General features: G+C 38.4%; 4 protein-coding genes and 1 pseudogene across 10 annotated transcripts; all 5 read right to left on the reverse strand.

Moving 5' to 3' along the window:
* Positions 1–16: 16 nt before the first annotated feature.
* CRK12 (cysteine-rich RLK (RECEPTOR-like protein kinase) 12) lies at positions 17–3023 on the reverse strand. 2 transcript variants are annotated; one of them, NM_001341584.1, is made up of 7 exons: positions 2121–3023; positions 1884–2027; positions 1638–1753; positions 1344–1554; positions 1009–1246; positions 767–920; positions 17–682 (listed from the first exon to the last, which is right to left on the reverse strand). In NM_001341584.1, exons 1-7 carry the CDS (start codon positions 2914–2916, stop codon positions 362–364), a joined length of 1980 nt encoding a protein of 659 aa, NP_001320040.1. In that variant the 5' UTR covers positions 2917–3023; the 3' UTR covers positions 17–361. The 2 variants fall into 2 exon arrangements, with proteins under 2 accessions (NP_001320040.1, NP_001328465.1); NM_001341585.1 differs by having other exon boundaries at positions 155–682; positions 767–1246; positions 2121–2975.
* Positions 3024–3654: 631 nt separating this feature from the next.
* On the reverse strand, positions 3655–6620 carry CRK13 (cysteine-rich RLK (RECEPTOR-like protein kinase) 13). Of its 5 annotated transcripts, none has more exons than NM_001341587.1 (7): positions 5527–6620; positions 5304–5441; positions 5103–5212; positions 4798–5008; positions 4485–4722; positions 4253–4380; positions 3655–4179 (listed from the first exon to the last, which is right to left on the reverse strand). In NM_001341587.1, exons 1-6 carry the CDS (start codon positions 6398–6400, stop codon positions 4344–4346), a joined length of 1608 nt encoding a protein of 535 aa, NP_001329247.1. In that variant the 5' UTR covers positions 6401–6620; the 3' UTR covers positions 3655–4179; positions 4253–4343. The 5 variants fall into 5 exon arrangements, with proteins under 5 accessions (NP_001329247.1, NP_001078435.1, NP_194052.2 ...); NM_001084966.2 differs by having other exon boundaries at positions 4253–4397; NM_118450.4 differs by having other exon boundaries at positions 3655–4397.
* Positions 6621–7881: 1261 nt separating this feature from the next.
* AT4G23215 lies at positions 7882–8441 on the reverse strand (annotated as a pseudogene). Its single transcript has 2 exons — positions 8396–8441; positions 7882–8330 (listed from the first exon to the last, which is right to left on the reverse strand).
* A 631-nt stretch (positions 8442–9072) lies between these two features.
* Positions 9073–11863, reverse strand: CRK14 (cysteine-rich RECEPTOR-like kinase; the record flags this gene model as incomplete). Its single annotated transcript, NM_118451.6, has 7 exons — positions 9073–9390; positions 9467–9620; positions 9709–9946; positions 10176–10383; positions 10498–10622; positions 10797–10916; positions 11050–11863. 7 exons carry the CDS (start codon positions 11861–11863, stop codon positions 9073–9075), a joined length of 1977 nt encoding a protein of 658 aa, NP_567680.5.
* A 945-nt stretch (positions 11864–12808) lies between these two features.
* On the reverse strand, positions 12809–15261 carry CRK15 (cysteine-rich RECEPTOR-like kinase; the record flags this gene model as incomplete). Its single annotated transcript, NM_118452.4, has 7 exons — positions 12809–13033; positions 13121–13271; positions 13366–13603; positions 13684–13894; positions 13997–14112; positions 14204–14338; positions 14454–15261. The coding sequence occupies 7 exons, from the start codon at positions 15259–15261 to the stop codon at positions 12809–12811; spliced, it is 1884 nt and encodes a 627-aa protein (NP_194054.3).
* Between the last annotated feature and the right edge of the window lie 168 nt (positions 15262–15429).

The following is a 15429-nucleotide window of genomic DNA, read 5'->3' on the forward strand; positions in this document are numbered from 1 at the left end:
TTAGTAAATAAACCGGTTTGGGTAAATATTCGTAGAAATTCGTCTACCGGTAAAGCCAAACCGAATCCGTCTAATTTACAGAGCTTTTTTACATGCATAACAACATTTGCGTTACTACTATACATGAATTGGTATGTTTATAAAATTTTGAAGCCATTCGTATCAGAAATCTTCAATACAACAAACCAATGTTACAATGTAGAAATGATAAAGAGTTTGTATGAAAAATAACTTTGAGTGACTCACAAATCTTACATAACTATGGATCATCACATTTCATTTTCAAGTGAAATAATACCTCACATGTGGAATCTGCGTTGTTTTCAGTAACAATTCCAATTTGTCAATTGGAACAGCAACTTCAACGAGGATCTAGATTTGTAATGGTTACATCATTTTTAGTCTGAGAAGTACATCCCATTGTAAATTGGCTCGACAAAAAGCTATCACGTTCTTTGTTTTGCGGAACAAAGAATCCAGGTGGTTGAGGAACAGATAAAATGAGGGAACTGTTAGTGAGCATCATCATGATTGTTGACAAGTTGGGACGATCTTTAGGATCTTCTTGAACACATAGGAGTGCGATGTGGATGCATCTTATAACTTCTTCTGTTTGACAATTCTCTGATATGGTTAGATCCACGAGCTCTAATGGTGATCCGTTTGTCCACAACCTCCAAACCTGTACAACAATGTAATCATTAATCAATAACTAACAAACAAAGTTAGATTGGATCATGCACTAAGTTTCTTCTTTGGTACTCACATAGGTGACCAAATTTTCAGCTTTAGTATCTGCTTGGTAAAAGCTTCTATTCTTCTTGCCACATATAATCTCAAGAATCAAAACACCGAAGCTATAGACATCAGATTTCATCGAGAACTGGCCATGGATCACGTATTCTGGAGGCATGTAACCGCTACAAGATAAAACACACAAGAAAGATTAAATTAGAATGTCCAAGAAAATATTCTTGAAAACTTCTGTTCATAAGGTTAGTATTTTACAAAGTTCCAGCTATCCTTTTTGTGTTAGCTACACTTTGGTCTATTCCAGATATCCTCGCCATTCCAAAATCAGCGATTTTCGGGATCATATCGGCATCTAGAAGAATGTTGCTGGCTTTGAGATCACGGTGTATGATTGTTAGTCGTGAATCTTGATGAAGATATAGAATTCCTCGAGTGATTCCTCCGATAATGTTGTATCGTTTTGTCCAGTCTAACTGCCCTTGCTTTGTAGGATCTGCACGTACACAAGTAGTCATGAGCCACTTAGAGATTACAATCATATATGTCTACTCAGAATCTCAGGTTAATATGTATATGGTAATGCCACATACCAAAAAGGAAGTAGTCTAGGCTCTTGTTGGGGACAAACTCGTAAACAAGTATTTTCTCCTCTGGTTCCAGACAGTACCCAAGAAGCTTAACAAGATTCCTATGCTGAAGTTTGGCGACAAGAACAACCTCGTTCTTGAACTCTTGTGCACCTTGTTCGGATGTTTTCGATAGCCTCTTCACTGCAACTTCTGTTCCATTAACTAACGTGCCCTAAAAACGGATGATGATATGATCAATTTACCCTAACTCTGTAATGAACCAGGTAGCTAGAGAACTAAAGACTATATCTATACCTTGTAAACTTCTCCAAATCCACCTTGACCTAGCTTGTTAGTCTTTGCAAAATTTTCAGTTGCAACTTCAATTGTCTTAAAATCGAGTTGTTGGAAGTGTAGAGTCGTAATACCAGCTGCAAAATCAAAGGATACACTCTTATATTACTAAGAACTTTGAATCATCTGCTAGTCTAATCAATATTCTTAGTTCAATAGACTATATATATACTAAAAGCAAAGAATTTTTTTTTTAACAACACTCACACTGGTCAAGATCAATTTCTTGATAAGATTTTCTCCTCCGGGCAAATAGGCGAGAAAGAACAAGAAGTACCAAGAAGATGATAGCGACCACTATAATGGGAACAACAATTGCAGCAATAGTTTCCGTTGAAAACTTTCCGCTATCTAAAAAGTAGAAAATCAAAACCACAACATATAAGTTTTGAATCATTTTGACAGGTTCTTGTGAATTACTCATAAATTTTGCAAAGAATTCACCTTTCTTGATTAATGACGGTGGAGGTTGTGACAAAGGTCTTGCTGTCATAACAGTAAAAGCTCCACCAAATGGATATAACTCTGCCCGGAAAGCGCAACTTAGCCTAACGATAGAGCCGCCTTGACGTCCAAGGCAACAACTCTGATAGTTAACAACGCTTTCTGTTAAACAGAGATTACACTCAGCCGGAGACAAATCAGGAGTGCATTGCATCATTGCATAGAGAGTCTGCGAATCAGGCAAGGCGGCTACATCAGCTGTATAGTACTTAGCACCAGACCATGTTGCATCTGTGCTTGAGGAAGCTTCTTGTACCATACGTTGAGTTAATCTACTCCATACTGTATTGAATTCTGTTTCATTCGTTTTGTAACCATGAATACTGAGGAATTCACGATGCGGCTCTAACTCGAACGAACCAACAAAGGAAGTATCGGAGTATCGGATCATACAAATAGTTCTGTTTGCGATCCAGATAAGAGCATTTTCTTCGGTGAGGCAGGTTTCTAATAATGTATTGGAAGCAGACAAGAGACAACCTATGCAACTCTCTTCTTCAGTACCTGGAAGACACATGCCTACGGCATATACTCTGTTAGGAGCTTGACCTATTGAACCGTTGAAGAAGCCAAAGTGTGATGTGACATTAGAAGGAAGCAATGAGAGAATAACGCGACGGTTTGTGTCGTAAGTCGAATTAGGTATAAAGTAGGTTGTGTTTATGCATGGAAGAGTTTGAAGTGCAGAGACAAGACTAGTGCTCGTGAGGAAAAACCAGAGGAATAGTAAAGGCATTTTTATTGGTTTTGTGTTTGTTTTTAGAACAGCATGAAGCTATTGAAATACCTATTAATGGAAATTTTTGGGTATTAATTTCCACGAACAGAGGTTTGAGAATGACTGATCATACATTAGGAGACATTTTTCTTCTTGGCATGTTTTCGTGGAAATAAGGGTATATTTACAAAAATGGACTAGAAGACAAATGTGAAGAGGACTTGTTACTTGTTAGCTTCTTCACACTTGTAATATCTCGTTTTGGAATTTTTGTGACCAAGTCTCTCTTATTGGATGACCTGTCCTTGTTTGATGAATGTAAACATAATGAAAAACAAAACTGAAAACAATGGAGTATGAAATGAGAATTAATTCAATGAAGCCGAGTTAATATGCATACGAGCTCCAAGTGTACTGAAATATGAAGTTGATTTTTGACAAGTTTTTTTTTTATTATGGGTCAGGTATCATTATTTGACCAATTACTAATTAAATCGATCCAGTATCTAGAATCCAGTATCTAGAATCTTGTATATAGCGTCTTCAAGTCCTCTAGAGAATTATGTGGGATAAATATCTACAAGTGTATATTATTAGTCCCAAGCCTCATCCTAAAACAGAGTCGAGAAAAAACAGAGGATGGGCAGAGGTTGATTCAAAACAGAGAAGGAACCGTCAACTAAATAGCTTACTTCCATACCAAGTAAACTTTTAATATCAGTCCACAGACCACAGTGTAGTGGAAGAGAGCTGGTATAAGCATCAAAGTGATTGAAGGCAATGTTTGAGAAACCATCTAAACGGATTTTATAACAAAGAGCTCGTATAAAAATGTAGGGAATAGAAAATTCTAAGTGTACATAACTACTTTGATGAGTATCTCACAATTTACACATACATAACTTTATGAATAATTCATAACAGTTTAAACTGAAATACCAAAAACATAGTTTACTTCAAACAAGTTCCAATGTCTCAATGGAACATCATTTTCAACAAGGACCACCTTCCATCATTGATATTTTGGGAACTGGGCCTCGTCGTAGATTGGTTTGGTCTACCTGGAATGAAGGATGGAGGTGGTTTAGGAACAGGTAAGATGAGGGAATTGCTAGTGAGCATCGACATGATTATCGAAAAGTCAGGACGATCTGTAGGTTCTTCTTGAACACATAGGAGCGCAATGTGGATACATCTTATCACTTCTTCACTCTTATAATTCTCTGCAATTGTTGCGTCAACGAGGTTTAATGGTGTCCCGCTTTTCCATAACCTCCAGACCTGAAACAAAATTCAATGATCTAATCCAAATCTTACAGTTACAACAACAGTGAGATACGATTATAGTACTCACATATGTGACAAAATTCTGAACCGGAGATGAGAAGCTCGTGTTCCTCTTGCCGCATATAATCTCAAGAACTAAGACCCCATAGCTATACACGTCAGATTTCATCGAGAATTCGCCTAGTTCCATATATTCTGGGGCCATGTAACCGCTACAAGATTAATTCTACTTTGGTCAAGAAAATATTCTTGCAATTAAAGTTCATAACCATCATGAGTAATATATAAGAGAATTTTACGGAGTTCCGGCTGCATTCGCTGTAATAGCTACACTTTGGTCCATCCCAAAGATCCTTGCCGTCCCAAAATCTGCAACTTTCGGGTTCATATGAGCGTCCAAGAGGATATTACCCGCTTTGAGGTCACGATGTATGATTGTGGGTTGTGAATCTTGATGAAGATATAGAATCCCTCTAGCAGTTCCTCCAATGATCTTGTACCGCTTTTTCCAGTCTAACTCTCCTTGCTTTGTAGGGTCTGCACAAATTAGGATATGAGATCAAGAAGTAGTGTTTCAGAGAATATAACCCTATTATTTGTATCTTTTCTTACCAAAGAGGATGTAGTCGAGACTTCTGTTGGGCAAATACTCGTAGACTATGATCTTTTCTTCTCCTTTGACAGAAAAACCGAGAAGTCTAACAAGATTTCTATGCTGAAGTTTCGCGACAAGAACAACCTCGTTCTTGAACTCTTTCTTACTTTGTTCTGTTTTTTCTGACAATCTCTTCACTGCAATTTCCTTTCCGTCAGGCAACCTTCCCTAAAGATGAGACAGTATGGTTAGCTTACTTTGACTCTGTAGTTTTAAGTTTTTTCAAGAGAAGTAATGAAACAAGTAGCTAAAGAAATGATACCTTGAAAACATGTCCAGATCCACCATGACCAAGTCTCTCTGAAAAATTATTTGTTGCAGTTTCGATCGTCTTAAATTTGTATTGCAGGGAGCGTACAGATGTAATACCAGCTACAATGTTAATAAATGATCTAATTAGTTCCATAGACAATATATTTGGTAAAAGCTTAGAGGCCAAATAAAACAAATGAACAACACTCACTTTGATTAAGTTCAACTTCTTGATATGGTTTTTCCTTCCGAGCAAACCGGCGAGCAAGAATTCCCGAGATGATGATGAGGATGACTATACCAACCACAACAATTGCTAGAATAGTTTTCATTGAGATTTTTCCGCTACCTGTAGAATGAAAAAAAAAACCTTATAAGTCTTTGGACAGAGTCTTGTGACTGTAACTTTAAGTCATAAGTTTGCAAGGACTTACTATTGTCTCTCTTCTTGTCCCGGTTGTCTGCAGAAGGTGGTTGTGACGCAACCACAGGACGTTGCAGTGGAGGAGGAGAAAGAGGAGGAGTAGTAGCCAAGGTAATGTTATGAAAAGCCTTAGAGAATGTAAAAAGCTGCCACCGGAAAAAGCAGATTGGCCGCATAACATAGCCTCCAGTATTATTTCCACAGCATGACTGGTACTCAAGTACGCCTCGTTGGAGACAGTTGTTACATTCGTCAGAAGAAATATCTGGCGTGCATTGCATCAATGCGTAGATATTCTGGAATTTTGTCAAGTTCGCAAAATCAACTCTGTAATGGTTATCACTGGACGATGGTGTGCTTCTTGCTGCGGAGGCTGCAGTAATCGTACGAGATGTTAAGTCTTCCCATATTGTCTTGAACTCTGTTAGATTTGAGGCGATAGTTGCAGTGTTCAACACCAAATACTGCGGCTCAATCTCCCAAAAAGCTGCAGATCCTGAGAAAGAAATGTTGGAGTAGCGGACAAGGCACAGCGTTGGATCAAGTGCCCAATAGTACGCGTCTGTCTGGTTGACACAATCCTGTATCAACCAGCCTGCCGCGCCCTTGATACAGTTAGAACAATCACTTGGAGTTGATTTCGGGATGCACATCCCTAATGCGTAGACTCGATCTTGCTCTTCTCCAATGGAACCGTAGTAGAAACCATCTCGAGACGCGGTATTGTTAGGAAGAGAAGAGAGGATAAGACGACGATTTGAATCGTATGTACCGTTGGGTGTGAAATATTTACGGTTCTCTATGCATGTTTGTGCTGAAACAGAAGCAACACCAGAGGCTAGAAGGATAAAACAGAGGATTGATAATAAACTCCTCTGCTTCATTTTTTGCCTTAGAGATTATAGCTTTGTTTTAGTGTTTAAACATCTGTTCGTTCCTTAGCAATTTAAACAGCAATTGTTGTTTCTCAGAAACTTTCTAAATGTCACAAAACAAAAGATGAAAATCAAAAGTCTTATTTCATTTTTTTCTGTTCATACAGTATTATTATGTTTAAATCCTTTCAAATAATAATGTAGATATGTACTAGGTCAGGAGGCTGGGGTCGAGGTACCATTAACATTTAACACTCATCCACGGCCAAATTACGTAGCTTTTTCCTAACCAATTTCTTACCTTTAAAACCAAAACGCATTCAAAAGACGTCGCAATTGCCACGTAACAAACCCCTTAAAAAGCACCAGTCAGCCACCAGTTCCTGATGAGTCCTTACTCTTTCGTGAGCTCTAAGTTACCTTAGCTCCTATTATAACCTAGCGCACTATCTCCATTCGCTAATAAGACGTGAATAATGAACTATTCAGTTAATGATTTAGATATAATTAAGCGTTAATTCTTTAAAAGATTATCCCTAGTTTTTTTTTAATCGCTAATTCTTTGTCTTTTGTTTACGCGTTTTTTATAGCTTACTAAAAAAGAAATCGAGTTTCTCTGAAAATATCTAAATACTGAATTCGTCAAACTGATAACAGTGGTCCTTCAACCCTCCATGTTCGACATATACGGCGTGAAACGGACCCGCGACAAAAGTCAATGGTTTTGGGCTAGTGGAAAACGTTGAATTTCATCATCATTCCTAACCATATGTGTTAACCGTTGAACCCAAAAACTTCTAAGTCTCCTATCACCAAACCTGACGAAGCAAAGGCAGATGCAGAAGATCAGATGATCGTTGCAGAGGGCTATGTATTGTGTCATTGGTTTTGCAAATTAACCGGTTTTGTAGTATATCCTTCTTTCATTGGTTTTGCAAAAAAGATTCAGTTACTTGTGTAGCACGTTACCAGAGTGATGAACCTATCACATACTCCCATGTCAAACCAAACCCAAAAAAAAACTGAATTGTACACCATTTTATAGAACTACCAAGCATATCCTAGTCACACAAGATTGAAGAGATTATAGGGTTTATAGAAGCATCACCATGGCATACACTCAGATCATTTGGTAGTGATCACACAATATTGTACAGAAACATAAACGGCTCTTGAGATTACATAATTAAAATAAAATAAAAAGGCTTTGTATGTAGCGATCATGAACCGTGCTAGAAATAGCCCGGCTAGAATCGTACATGTGACGAGTACTTCGCACAAGCGGATCGAGGTTAAAGCACAAAACTCACCCCCCCTACCTGTCCATGCTCAGCACTGTCCCTTCCAATCTCGATATCCGGCTTGCCAACCTTTTACCGGAAAAGGAAGTTATGCGGTTCGGACAAAACCTTATATCATCAAACCATCCCCATTTTTAAGAAAACCTTTTTATAGATAGTATAAATATGTTACAAACACGCACAAAACGATCATATAACTCCAGCTATCATACGACTTGTCAAGTCGTCCCACAGGTTATCAAAGTTTTCGGATCCGATATCTCCAGTATTGTACATGCATATATACTTTGGTTCCATCTCAAGTGATCCAGAAAACGAACGGTTGGAGTAACGTACCATACAAAGAATCCCATTTTCGGGCCAGGCAATGCCTTCTGTCTGGTTGGTACATTCCTCTAACACCTCTTTAGAAGCAAGGTCGATACAGTTTGAGCAAACCTTTGGTTCAACAACTGAGATGAACATCCCCAAAGCATACACCCGATCATAGACTTGGCCAAGTGAATTACTGTAGAAGTCACCTCGAGCTACAACATGAGAAGCTAGAGAAGAGAGGAGAAGGCGACGGTTTGTATCATACTTATCATTGGGTGTAAAAACGCCAGTTTTCCCGCTTGGTACAAACACAACAGGAAAGCCTACAAGGAGAAAACAAAAGATTTTAAATATATTTTCAAGATCATATATTGTTCTGGTTTAGGACAGCAAGCAATTGTGTTTGCATTGTACATGCATATATTCACGTCCATTAAATTTCGATCGCAAGTTTTCATTGAACCGTTGGTCGCATGTTTCTCAGTCAAATGTTTCTATTCGTTTGACTCGTGCAATTCCTGAATCATGTGGCACTTAAAAGAACACGTCGTAGAATTTTCAACGCAGAGATAATTCAACACAAATACAAAAACTTTAACAAAGTGGAAAATTCAACCATTGATTGGAAAAATCAGAGCAACGCTATCAGAGATGAGAATACGAAGAATTAAAGACAAAAAAAAACGAAGACTCATAAGCTGCTTCACAATTCGACGAAACCAGTTTTCAACGCAGCAAACAATGGTGTCTACACACAAATTAAAACCAAATTTCAGTGATCAAAGCTGACCGAGACATCAGTTTCTAAAGATAAGCAAAATGATAATCCCTAATTCCTAAATCTGAGTGTTGAGCAAAAACAGAGTATCAGTTTCCGGTTTACATAATATCGTTTTTAGAAAATAAACCGAGTTAAGTAACATTCATATCAAATATAAGACCGGTTTGGATATTATACGTCAAGACTCCCATAAAACAGAGAGCTGATATTACAACGTAGGAATGATAAAGATACTTAGATACATAATCATTCAAATGGAACAATGTCTCACTGGAATAGCAACTTCAACGAGGTTCAAAATCTGTAATGGTTACATCATTGATAGTTTGTGGATTGGACCTGTTCATAGAGTCGAGGCCATCTCGTTCTTGGTTGCTTATTATTGGAAAGAAGAATCCAGGTTGTTGAGGATCAGGTAAAACATACGAATTGTTTATGAGCATCATGTTGATTGTCGACAAGCTGGGGCGATCTGTGGGATTGTGTTGAACACACAGCAACGCAATGTGGATGCATCTTGTCACTTCTTCGGTTTCACAATTCTCCGAAATGGTTGGATCCACGAGTTCTAATGGTGAATCGTTTCTCCACAACCTCCAAGCCTGTAAAATAATTTAATCATCAATCAAGAACGTATATACAGTTAAAACCACAATTTATCATACTGTTGGTACTCACGTATGTGACCAAATTCTCAACTGTAGTGTCTGACTGGTGGATGAATCTGTTATTTCGACCACATATAATCTCAAGAACTAAGACTCCGAAACTATAAACATCTGATCTTGTTGAGAACTGACCTTGCCTCACATATTCTGGAGGCATGTAACCGCTGTAATTAAGAGTAAAATTCACAAGCTTCAAGATTATGGACATTACTGACGGAAAAAAGGTTCGAGATGGGTAATGATGGCATATACCGTGTCCCAGCTATTTTTTTTGTATTAGCTCCACTTTGATCGATCCCAAAAATTCTCGCCATTCCAAAATCAGCAATTTTTGGGTTCATATCTGCATCTAGGAGAATGTTGCTGGCTTTGAGGTCACGATGTATGATCGTGAGCCGTGAGTCTTGATGAAGATACAGAATTCCTCGAGTGATTCCCCGGATAATGTTGTATCGTTTAGTCCAGTCTAACTGCCCTTGCTTTGTAGGGTCTGCACATAAAAAAAACGTTGTTACATTCACTACTTTAGATTTCAGTTAAAGAAGCTTATTAAAATTATCTTGGCAGTTGGAACACATCTGTTTTATATGGTAATTCTGTAAAGGAGAAGTGTAGATTAAGGACATAAAGCTCTAATGTTGAACCTATATACTGTACATTGTAAATCATTCCCTTCTATTAATGAAATCATTCTGCTGACAATTATAAATTGCACATACCAAAGAGGAAGTAGTCGAGGCTCTTGTTGGGGACAAACTCGTAAACAAGTATTTTCTCTTCTCCTTCTAGACAAAACCCGAGAAGCTTAACAAGATTCCTATGATGGAGTTTTGCAACAACAACAACCTCATTTTTGAATTCTCGTGCACCTTGTCTCGATGCTTTTGACAGCCTCTTAATTGCAACTTCAGTACCGTTAAGGACACCCTGCATAAATTGAATTAGACAGCATATGTCATCCCATTGTCTAGATCCCTTCTGCAAATTTTTTTACAGAAACTAAAGATCAATTAGGTGCTCAAATTTTTTATAAGATGATACCATGAAAACTTCTCCAAATCCACCGCGACCAATTATGTTGCTCTCCGAGAATTTATTTGTTGCATCTTCAATCGCTTTGAAATCGAATTGCAGTGAGTGTGTAATGGTGATATCAGTGCTGGATCCTGCAACTTAAAAGTGTAGAGTTATGATGGAACTAGAGGCAGCAGTATCACTCCTGTCTGCAAAGAGACAGCCTTTGGATTGTGCATTTGAACCATTTCTTTTCAATATCCCCTAAAAATATCAAGATCCGCAAATTATAAAAAAAATGATGGATAAAACACAGAACAACTCACCTTGGTATGATTTCCTCCTCCTATAAACAACAAATCCTAGCGCAAGCAGTACCAAGAAGACAACAATGACAGTAGGAATAATGATTGCCCAGACAATTCCTATCGAGATTGTTATGCTACCTGCAAAAGTCCGAATAACGGGCAGGAGATGATTGAAATGAAAGATACATAGTTCATCCTCTGTTTGCAAAATTTTAAGCCTTTTTTAGATGTAGTATACAAGTAAGTATAGTTTTGCTATTGGAAGACTCACCTTTCTTGGTCGCTGTATTGGTTACTGCCGGAAGCGTGGGAAATGCTGGGGATTGAGGCGGAGGTGCCAACGAAATACGACTAAAAGCCTCAGAGAAGGGAAAAAGCTCCCACCGGAAAACACAGCTGGCTCGGTACACAATGCCACCTTGCTTTCCATTGCAGCATGTTTCATAGTCACCAACACTTTGTCTTAAACAGATATGGCAATCCTCCAAAGATAAGTCCGGAGTGCATTGCATTAGTGCATATATTATCTGGAAAGCTGTCAAGGCTGCTACGTCTGCTGCGTAGTACTTGCGTTTAGATGATGGAGAAGTAGTACTAGCTATCATACGACGTGCTAACTCTTCCCACACTTGATCAAACTCTGTTAAATTGGATGTAATATCATCCACGTTGTGGATATAGAAATGCGGTTCTGCCTTGAGTGATCCAAAAAAAGAACTATTGGAGTATCGTACCATACACAAAATCCGTTTCTCCGGCCAGGCCAGGCCTTCTGTCTGGTTGAGACACGTGTCTAATAACAGATTAGAAGCATATTCAATACAGTCGGAGCAAACATCTGGTTCAGCACCTTCAATGCACATCCCCAGAGCATACACTCGATCAGGGCCTTGGCCAATCGAAGAATTGTAGAATCCTCCTCGAGCTGAAACATTGGAAGGAAGAGAAGAGAGGAGAAGGCCCCGGTTTGTTTCATACCTACTTTGTGGTACAAAAAACCCTGTTTTGCCGCATTCTTGTGCAGACACCACAGCAAAGCCTACGAGGACAAACCAGAAGATTGGAAAGAGATTCTTCAATTCCATTTTCAAGATAGTACAGATGATATTTACGTTAGGACAGCAAGTAAGTATGAATAATATGCATACTTTTTTCTGTCTATCACCTTTATCAAAAAAAAAAAAAAAAAAAAAGTTATGTGGAGTGTGGACCATCAGTAGACAAATCAATATCTCCGTTGACTCATTTACTATTTCGGTGGAGTCAAGCAACACGTCATAGACAAATTCGAACATCAATCTGTCCCTTTCTTATCAGTTTACACAGAAAACCGAAGTTTTTTCTCTGAAAGTTCCAAGTGTTGAATTCGTCAAACTGGATAACAGTAGTCGTTTAACCAGTCTACACGGTCCTAAAAGTAAACGCTAAAGTAAACAAAGTCTTATTAGCTGCTTCACTATTAATATCTCTTCGGCATTTTTAAACCAAGTCTCCTCTCTTTTGAAATCTTCATACAACCAAGTCTCCCGAACAGAGTGGCGAAAGCAGCAATCACTGGAGTCTACGCGTACAAATGAACACCTAATGTTATTGACTAAAGATCAAGCAATCTAAAGAAGCAAAACGAATCAAGTAATCTAAATATGACCGCCATTAAAACCAAAATGCTAACCCTATTTTGTCGAAAACGGCATATTTCAATCTTATCAATTTTTTGTATATATATACAACTTTGATACTAAACCGATTTTCATCCAAAAAAAACGTTCATCAAATGCAACTGAAAATTAGTATTAGTCGAAATAGTGTTACTTTGAGTCACACATATCACTAAATCTATGTAAATATTGCTTTAAAATACAAACATTAATATGTAAATCTCTCTTGAGGTCAATTCAAGAGCGAAAAAGTTGTTAACTTGAAGGTTAACCACCATGTTCAAAGAGGATATAAATCAGTGTGATTGATGTATCGTCAATAAATCTTGGAACAGACTTGGTGGTCGTTGGTTGAAGTGGGTCCTTTTCAGTTCAACTCTGAACGGGAAACCCTGGTTGTAGAGGCACTGGTAAAGTCACAGTATTACTTGTGAGCATCATGAAAATGGTCGACAAGATCGGACGCTCTGCAGGATCTTCTTGAACACATAAAAGACATATATGGATGCATCGAACCACTTCACTCTTTTGGCAATTATCTATAATAATTGGATCCACGAGGTCTAATGCTGTTCCATTACTCCAAAGCCTCCAAGCCTAGAATATTAATCAATAAATCAGTTCTTGCAAACATTTCTTATTGTTAACGAGGTAAATATAATCCTTAATGGCCTTTAAACTTACATGTGTGACCAAGTCATGTGCGCCGTCTGTCTCGTAAAAGCTGTTGTTCTTCTTACCGCTTATAATCTCAAGCACCAACACTCCGAAGCTATACACATCAGATTTCACCGAGAACTGGCCATGTATTGCATATTCAGGAGCCATGTAACCGCTGAAATCCACCAAAAAACTTTAGTATGTTGACAAAATGATGTTTAACAAACTTCAACTTCTAAGAAGTTAAATGCAATTGGAAGACGACTTACAAGGTACCAACTATTCTGCTTGTGTTTTCCTGGGTTTGGTCCATTCCAAAGATCCTTGCCAGTCCAAAATCAGCAAGTTTGGGATTCATATCCGCATCCAGGAGAATGTTACTTGCTTTGAGGTCACGGTGTATGATTGTGAGCCTTGAATCTTGATGAAGATATAAAATTCCTCGAGCAATCCCTCCAATGACCTTGTATCGTCGAGTCCAGTCCAGCTGATTTTGCTTCGCAGGATCTGTGTGAGATATTGCTTAGTCCCCCAAGTTTCACGAATAGCTACAGAATCATTGAAATAAAGCAAAAAATGCAACTGACCAAAGAGAAAGTAATCAAGGCTTTTGTTGGGCATATACTCGTAGACCAATATCCTTTCTCCTCCTCCTATAGAAAATCCTAGAAGCCTAACCAGATTTCTATGCTGAAGCTTTGCAACAACAACAACCTCGTTCTTGAACTCTGTGTCACCTTGTCCTGAAGATTTTGACAGTCTCTTAACCGCTACTTCAGTTCCATTCGAAAATGTACCCTATTCGTTTTCATCAACATCATCTCGTTATCCAAATGTGTTGAGTTGACACAACATTTCAATTAAACGTACAAAGTTAAGAGAATTTCGTAGTAATAGTACCTTGTAAACCTCACCAAATCCACCTTGACCTATCTTATTATTTTCTGAAAACTTATTTGTTGCAGCTCGAATCATTCTATAATCAAGTTGCAGCGACTCGGTTGTTATATCATCTCCTGTTGCACAATAAAAGTCTCTGTGATCAGAAAAATAGCAAACAAGATTATAGTCAAACCCAATTGAGATTGTTAATCATTTGAATGTTACCATCAAAGGCTGGTGCATTATCAGAAGAATTCTTAACCCTTTTTGCAAAACAATAACCAGCTATCAAAAGTAGAGCAGCCACAAGGATGGTCAGAACAATTGCAACCACTAACACATTTGAATTCCAACTTTTCCCTGCATTTCAAAGATCATTGGCTTAAGATTTGATAGTGGCAGAACAAACCTAAAATAAATTGAAAGGACTAATTTCAAGAAATCAGGGTAAGAAACAGAGGAAGGAGAAATTAACCTGGTAGTGAAGGAGATGTCACCAGAGGAGTAGACGAAGGAGGTAGCGGTGGTGGTGCTTGTTGTGTTCTAACAGTAGTTTCGTTGTAGAACGCGAAAAGCTCGTACCTTGAATTACAACTAGAGTAAAGAGTTCTTCCTCCAGTTTTGTAAAGAGGCATTAATTTGATGGAACTTTCCAGACAGCTGAAGCAGTCTTGTCTTGTAAGATCAGGAGTGCACTGAACCAGGCCGTACAACGTCTGGAGTGCTGTCCAAGTGGCCTTTACCGTATAGAACTTTCTAGGACTGCTCGCCGCTTTGACGGCAGCTTGATTCATCGTAGACGACACAAAATCTTTGAACCGGTTCATTTGATTTTGATCAATTGAAATATTTCCGTTCATCCTGATCCATGCTCCATCGTATGCAAGGGTCGAGAGAATATTCTGGTCAGAGTATCTGAGCATACACTCATCATAATAAAACACGGATTTTCTCTCACTCGGACACTGAACGAGTGTGTCGTTGATGGAGAAGGCGACGCAGTTACGACAAACTGCCGGTGAGACGTCTCCGCGGCAAAGGAAAAGTCCGGTGACTCTATCAGGGGCTTGTCCCGCCCTGGCGCTTTGGAATCCAGTAGAGTAAGAGGCGTTGGGGGCAGAAAGAGAAGACAAAAGGGTTCTGAGATTAGTCAAGTAAGGGCTGTTTCTTGAATAAGTTGTCGTATTTGGGCAAATATGCTTTATATAGAAAACATTTTCAACAGAAGCTGTGAAGCTAGTGAGGAAGAAGAAAAGGAAGATGAAAGAGGCACCAGAAGACATTGTTCGATTTCCTCAGCTTTTGTTTCAGATCATGAATCTCCTAATTATTATGAATATTTTCTTCTTCTCTCTGTTACGTGAAACAGAGGATTGACTACTACTATAAGTCAACTGCTTTTGTCTTTTTAAGTGGGAAAACAAGACAGGAAGAGTTTATAATGAAAGTGA

Source organism: Arabidopsis thaliana, chromosome 4 (assembly GCF_000001735.4).
Source record: "Arabidopsis thaliana chromosome 4, partial sequence".
Lineage (NCBI taxonomy): Eukaryota > Viridiplantae > Streptophyta > Magnoliopsida > Brassicales > Brassicaceae > Arabidopsis > Arabidopsis thaliana.

Bases quoted from the DNA above. Each gene is read 5' to 3' on its own strand.
- CRK12 (NM_001341584.1), bottom strand. From the start codon at position 2,916: ATGCCTTTACTATTCCTCTGGTTTTTCCTCACGAGCACTAGTCTTGTC. The intron at 1,247-1,343 runs GTATGTGGCATT...GTGTACGTGCAG, and splicing joins CCTAGACTACTTCCTTTTTG to ATCCTACAAAGCAAGGGCAG. The intron at 683-766 runs GTGAGTACCAAA...ATTGTTGTACAG, and splicing joins CTGAAAATTTGGTCACCTAT to GTTTGGAGGTTGTGGACAAA.
- CRK13 (NM_001084966.2), bottom strand. From the start codon at position 6,400: ATGAAGCAGAGGAGTTTATTATCAATCCTCTGTTTTATCCTTCTAGCC. The intron at 5,442-5,526 runs GTAAGTCCTTGC...TTCATTCTACAG, and splicing joins GGACAAGAAGAGAGACAATA to GTAGCGGAAAAATCTCAATG. The intron at 4,398-4,484 runs GTAAAATTCTCT...TTAATCTTGTAG, and splicing joins GCGAATGCAGCCGGAACTCC to CGGTTACATGGCCCCAGAAT.